This window comes from Nannospalax galili, unplaced genomic scaffold (genome assembly GCF_000622305.1).
Source record: "Nannospalax galili isolate Female #2095 unplaced genomic scaffold, S.galili_v1.0 scaffold390, whole genome shotgun sequence".
NCBI classification, from domain to species: Eukaryota; Metazoa; Chordata; class Mammalia; order Rodentia; family Spalacidae; genus Nannospalax; species Nannospalax galili.
In genome coordinates, this window is record NW_008330777.1 from 1933687 (window position 1) to 1940199 (window position 6513).

The 6513-nt window shown below is 37.6% G+C and overlaps 1 protein-coding gene across 8 annotated transcripts in view; it reads left to right on the plus strand.

Annotated features, from left to right (window-relative positions):
- Nav3 (neuron navigator 3) overlaps positions 1-6513 on the plus strand; it is an 838810-nt gene that overhangs the window by 747873 nt on the left and 84424 nt on the right. For 6 of the 8 annotated variants that reach the window (XM_008852044.2, XM_029555554.1, XM_029555556.1 and 3 more), the window contains 2 exons: positions 1274-1315; positions 3114-3274. In XM_008852044.2, the coding sequence (XP_008850266.1) occupies positions 1274-1315; positions 3114-3274 (203 nt within the window). The remainder of the gene's footprint in view (positions 1-1273; positions 1316-3113; positions 3275-6513) is intronic. The other 2 variants (XM_029555560.1, XM_029555566.1) reach the window with 1 other exon arrangement.

Here is a 6513-nt window from a genome sequence, read left to right on the forward strand (position 1 = left end):
ATATTTATACAACTTAATAATAAAGATTACCAATTTTTTCTCTTTTTGCAAGGTTAAACTTTGATTTTCACATGTGAAAGAAACAGTGTTTAAAATGGCTTATGACCACATAAATACATTAGCCTAATATAGTTTATACTTAGAGATTTTTCATGTTTTAGTATGATTTTTGTGTCTATTTATCCACACACTACTTAAAAAATTTTATGCTCATGGTATATACCTGAACAGGCCTCTCCATGACAAAGTAATTACATCTTATATTGACATTCCCAGTAAGGTTGTTTGAAGCCTTTGACTGCTGCCCCTTATGGTGCTAACTGATGGAGTGTACACAGAAGAAAACATTTTAGCTTTGATTTCAAGTGATTCAATTTTAAGTCAGTGTGTTTGCATTCGTGTTACATCATCCTCATTGTGTGTATACTATGTATTTAATTTTGATCATTTATGTTCTAAAGGAAAAAAGCAGTAGTTATGCAAATTCATATTCATTTTACCCTTTGCTGATCTGCTTGCCAGAGATTAGAACCAGATCTCTAGATATGTCCCACTTATTTGACACTCTCTTCTCTCTTTTCAGTGAACCATTTCCCATTTATCTAGGCACATCTTTCTAGCCCTACCTATAACCAACTGAGAATTCCTTAAAACAGAGGTGGTAAAATACATAGCACTTTAAATGCCAAATTGATGATTTCTCAAAGATGGAATAGCTGCACTCCATTAAAATATTTAAACAAATGATGTCATAAACATTTGCTTAAAGAGAATATTTGCTATATACTGAACTCCTTATATAAGTGGGGAATAAATCTTTATTTTCATTAAAAATAACTAGAAAAGTAGAAGTGTTGCATGGTTTTGAGCTTCTCTTGTCATTGGAACTTGTCACTTTTACTTAGACCTCTTATTGCCACCTATTTAATTCTCCTGCATGTGAAGTCACAGCAAAAATCTAGACAGCTATGCAGGGGAGAGACTACCATAGCATCAGGTAAATGCAATTCTTGGGGAAATTATGCTAACATGACTCAATGTGTTTTCTAATAATCCCATGAAGAAATTATCATTGAATAATAGTAAGATAGAAAAGAAACACATCTATTGCAACAATCGTCATGTTGTCACTTAGCCTGTGTATCCAGTTCAGCATTCATGTATGTATTAGCAGAAAGTTATTTTGTGTAGTTCAGAGAATCATTTTTGTTTGATGTATGATTTGGAAATTTTGTTTGCATTATGTCCTTAGGGGTTTTCTTTGTTTTAACAGCATGCAGCTTGACAGAAATACACTACCCAAAAAGGGACTAAGGTATATATTTCTCTCAGCACAACTGCTGCCCTTTTCTGTTGTTGCGTAAACTTTGTGTGCTGTCTCTCTTCCTCTTTCTGTTTGTTTGCAATGTAGCACCTGACCTTGAAGATGAAATCACTTTTAAAATTGATGCTTCTCTAGCTTCAAGAGGATGTGAATGCTCCTTAGAAAGAGCCGCTAATAGGGATGGACATTGTGACTCAAATGAATCCCAGTAGGAATATCGCTTTTTTGAAATAACTTGTCCAAAGCTTTGCTTATGAGGGCATCATCTTTTGATAGAATGCAGAAGTCATTTTCCCATAATAAAAATAAAATTATTTCCCCAACTTTTGCATCTTAGAGGCATAGACTTGCAAAATCTCAATACTGTGCCTGGGGAGGCAGCTCAGTAGATTAGAGTGCATAAGCATGAGGATCTGAGTTCAAATCCCCAACATCTACATAAAAAGCTACATGTGGACACATGCCCTCTAACTCCAGCACTGTTGGAGGTGGAGACAGGAGGCACACTGGAGCTTCTGGTTGCCAGATTAGGTCCAGGCTTGGTGAGAGACTCTAGGGACCCCATTTCAAAGGAATAAGACAGAGAGTGATAGACCAAGATACCAGGTTTCCTCTTCTGGCCTCTGAATTCACACGTGTGTATGCACCACATACATATACCACACATATTCACACACAAAGATACACACACACACAGAGAGAGACACAGACACACACACACACACACAGACACACACACACACACACACACACACACACACACACACGTACATTTTTTCCAAAAAGAAAAGCAACTCAAAACCTACATAGTCCACACCTATGACCAGTACTGATGAAAGGTTGAAGGATTCACTAATAGAATCAAAGAAAACATGTTTTTATCATCACAAGGAAAGTGTGCCAATAAAGGTATGTTTTTTACAAATTACTTTTGATGAAAGCTTGAGTCCAAATGTCTACTTTTTAGGTCTGCTCTTGTCTACCAGGTCAGTTCAAACCCGAGTTAATGTAGTATCATTTCATAATCTCAAATGATTATTCAGTTCAGAATAAAAATAATATGAAACTGTGATTAATAGCTGTGAGTCTCTCTTGCACATATTTTTCCAAGGAAGTTATGCAGAGAAAGCTGCTGACAGAGGCACCGCATTGGAGTGTGATAAGCTGGCTGCCTTAGGTGTTAAGTTCTTTATTACTGTGGTGAAATAGTGGCTGCTGGCCAACTTAGGCATCTCCTTTATCCTCTTCCTCTCTAGTGCACATCTTACAAGTATTTTCATTTTAACATTTGGTTCTATACATGTATTTTCCAATGAAATGAACATATTCCTCTCTCATTTTTAAGAAAGAAACCTCTGATGTCAAGTGGCATTTTCCCCCAAAGAACTGGAACTGTCCATTTGTGTTTCATTTCCTCTGCCTTTCTGTGACCATCACTACACTCTCCTTGGCTTCTGGGCTACTGCTGTCCACCATGCTGAATCCATGTCTTCACCCTCTCTACATTGTTCTAAACACTGTGCTTTGGGTCTTTCTGCTCCCTGCTTATGATTTTCAAGTCCATATCTCACAGAAGCATTGTTTTCATCTCAAATGCCTTTTTTTATCCTGCGGGAATCAAGCAGATGGTGCCAAATCATCTGGAAGAACTGAGCAGTTGTAATTAGAGCCAATCTGCTTGCAATTGCTGTTCAATCTGAATAGTAACCTCCTCCCAATTGTTTTCTTGTCCTGGTGTTGCCTTGTCCTTGTAGATGTGCTGAAGTGTCTCAGCTGTGTTGTTTTGCAGATATACACCATCATCTCGGCAAGCCAACCAAGAAGAGGGCAAGGAGTGGCTGCGTTCCCATTCCACTGGAGGGCTGCAGGACACCGGCAACCAGTCACCCCTGGTCTCCCCTTCTGCCATGTCATCTTCCACCACAGGAAAATACCACTTTTCCAACTTGGGTAAAATATTCTATAATGTATATTGTGCTTCGTTCTACTTATCACCCACTCTCAAAAGCGCCTTAGTATTCTTCCTCAAAAAAGCATTGACTTAGTGCCTACTGTTCAGAGAATAATAGAATATTTCTCCTCTCTCTCTCTCTCTCTCTCTCTCTCTCTCTCTCTCTCTCTGAGAAAGAGTCTCCCTATAGCCACAGCTGGCCTAGAAGCTATGTAGACCAGGTGGTCCTCGATCTCATGGAAATTCACTTTACTCTGCCATCTGAGTGTTAGGATGAAAGGAATGTGCCACCACACACAGCCATGGAATATTTCTAAATATTAAATCATTTATTCTTTATGACAAACACTTAACTTAGACGATGACTGTAGTTTGTGATTGGACTAAAAAATGTGTTAATACCAAGTGCCCTTCCATTCTTTCCTCCAATTCCTCTTTAAATCCAGTAAAACATGCTATTTTTGTTTAAGAGAATTAATGATCATCCTGTAGACAAATAGAAGCTAAAAATAAGCAGAGATCAATATGCAATTTTATGAATAAAAGTTTTAAAAATATTATTGAAGTTAAAACCTTCAAATGCATATGAGACATCTATGAAGACATCATTCCATGAACAAATGTTCGCGGAGAATACATTGAAGAAAATATTAGGGCTGGAGAGATGGCTCAGTGGTTAAGAGCACTGATTGCTCTTGCAGAGGACCTGGGTTTGATTCCCAGTACCCACATGGCGGATAACAACCGTTCATAACTCCAGCTCAGGGGATCTGACACCATCCCTGACCTCTGTGGGTACTGCACGACACAGGCAATACACTCATAAATATCAAATAAAAATAATAAATAGAATATTTTAAAAACAGGTTTCTCTTCCCCTAAGCCACATATGAAGTAATTGCATCATTTTCTCTTTTGTTATTTGAGCAAGAAAGTATTTTTAATGTTGCCACAGATAATCTGCAGCTCAACAATTTGAATCTCAACTTTAAACACCAAAGACTATATGTTTCCTATTTCAACTTTTCCCACTGCACCAGTTGGGAATTTTAAGAATAAAAATAATAATCTTGGTCTTGAGTCCATATTAGCCAGTGTACTCTTATGAAGACCAGTGTTTTTGTTTAGTTTTGTTTATTTGTCTGTATCTACACAGTGAGGAAAACTCTTTGTCTCACAATGCCAAAATATGTATAGCTTTTTATTTTGAGACATAATTACAAAGCAACAAAAAGTTTAATGCTGAAGCTTTATTTTTTAGCAACACCAGCAAGCTAATTCTATTTGAAGCTAAGTGATAGTACAGATTAAGGAGGAGACACTGTCAGGACTGACAGCAGACCACGTGAGTGGGGATGCTCAAGAGCTGTGATCATTATTTGGGACTTCCCTTTATGGAATCTGAGCGTAGGAGGGGCTGGTTATTAAGAAGCATAGCTTGGGTGGTTCTCTCTTCTAATTGATAAATTAGGGCATTTCTAGGATGTCTCCCCAGCCTCATTCAGACTGTTGTACTTTCACCGGAGAACTCTGGAGTGCATCAGGCATACTGCTCCTTGGCCGTGTCAGAGTTCCAGGCTGTGTCCTTAATGACACCTTCATTGAGTCTCTTTACACTTTTGTAACCACAGCTCTTCCTCCAAGAGTGCCTCATCATAATGCACCTACATTATTTGCTGCATAGAAGGTCACTTTTTTCAAGTAAGGTGACTTTGAACGTTCAGGAGGCGGGATTTTTTTTTTGTTGTTGTTGTTTTGTTTTGGTTTGGTTTTTGGTTTTTTGAGACAGGGCCTCCCTGTAGCCCCAGCTGTCCTGGAACACACTATGTAGAACAGGCTAGCCCTGAACTCACAGAACTCTGCCTGCCTCTGCCTCCCAAGCACTGGGATTAAAGGCCTGCACCACCACGCCCAGCTTCAGGAGGCTATTTTAATCATTGCTCCCTGCTTTCTCTATAAGCCCTGGGTAATGCGTTTTCCCCCCTCTACTTTTCTGAATATTTATGTTTAGTATGTTTTTATTTTGTTGTTTTTCTCAGGCTAAACATAATTTTCTGTTCTCAAGCACAGCTTTCTTATCTCTCAAATCAGCATCCCTCTTCGCATTTTGAGGACTACAACTAGAAACAGCATCAGTACGATGGCCCATCATCCCACCTTGCACTGAAGTCTTCTTCAGGTCTTTTCTTCTGTCACCCTCGTAATTTCACATCACCCTTCTTCAACTATGCTGCTGCAAAATCTCACTGTAACAAACAATCTTACTCAAAGTACGCCATTTGCTTCTCCATGCTGTACAGATTCAGTAGAATAAAGCCTACAGTTCTGTCATTAAAACATCAAGATGCCATATTCACATTTCTTTCAGTGGTGTTACACTTTCTCGAGCCCCCTCTCATTTTAGATACTTTAAGTCAATTTCACATTGAACTTACTGCTTCTTCCTCCACTCATTCCACATTCACCCACTGGGATGTGGAGGAAGGGGATGTGGAGGAAGACCATCTCTTGGATACATGCCTGGATGCTATCAACAGACATGGCTTCAGTTGAGGATTAGAGGTCTCAATGCTGTGTTACTAAACAAAGAAAAAAATGACCAGTACATGTCAAATGAAAAGTACATGACAATACTTATAAAACATTGTTATGATATTTCTAGATCACCTGAAGTTATAGTTGTTGGGCAGTAAAGTGAATCCTATAAAATATAATAATCAATTAGAATGACTTATTAATTTTTAACATATAAGATGTAATTCCCTAATAAAATACCTCATATTCTGTGTTTATCTTTGGACATCACCTATTTCAATTTGATTGGTAAGATCATGACCATTACTACATTTAAGAGTTGCATTGCCTGTGTTTTTCTTTTTCTCTTTTCAATACCTTTGAGAGTTTCATGCGTGTATATAATGGATTCTAGTCATTTCCACTCTCATCACCTCCTCATTCCACTCTCCTCCATCTCCCACTGAAACCTTTCTTCTCTTAATTTCATGTCTTTTGTGTATGATCCACTTAGTAATTAAGATTACTGGCATTTTCTTTTTCTTTTCTTTCTGTCTTATTTTTCTGCTTGCCTTTTCTACCTATTAAAATTGTGTAATTGTGTAAAATGTTTATAAATATTACTGTAAAATTCAAATGCAACAAATGTTAAGGTATAATATTGATATATATATATATATATATATATATATATATATATCACTTTCAGTATATTTCAGTAGTT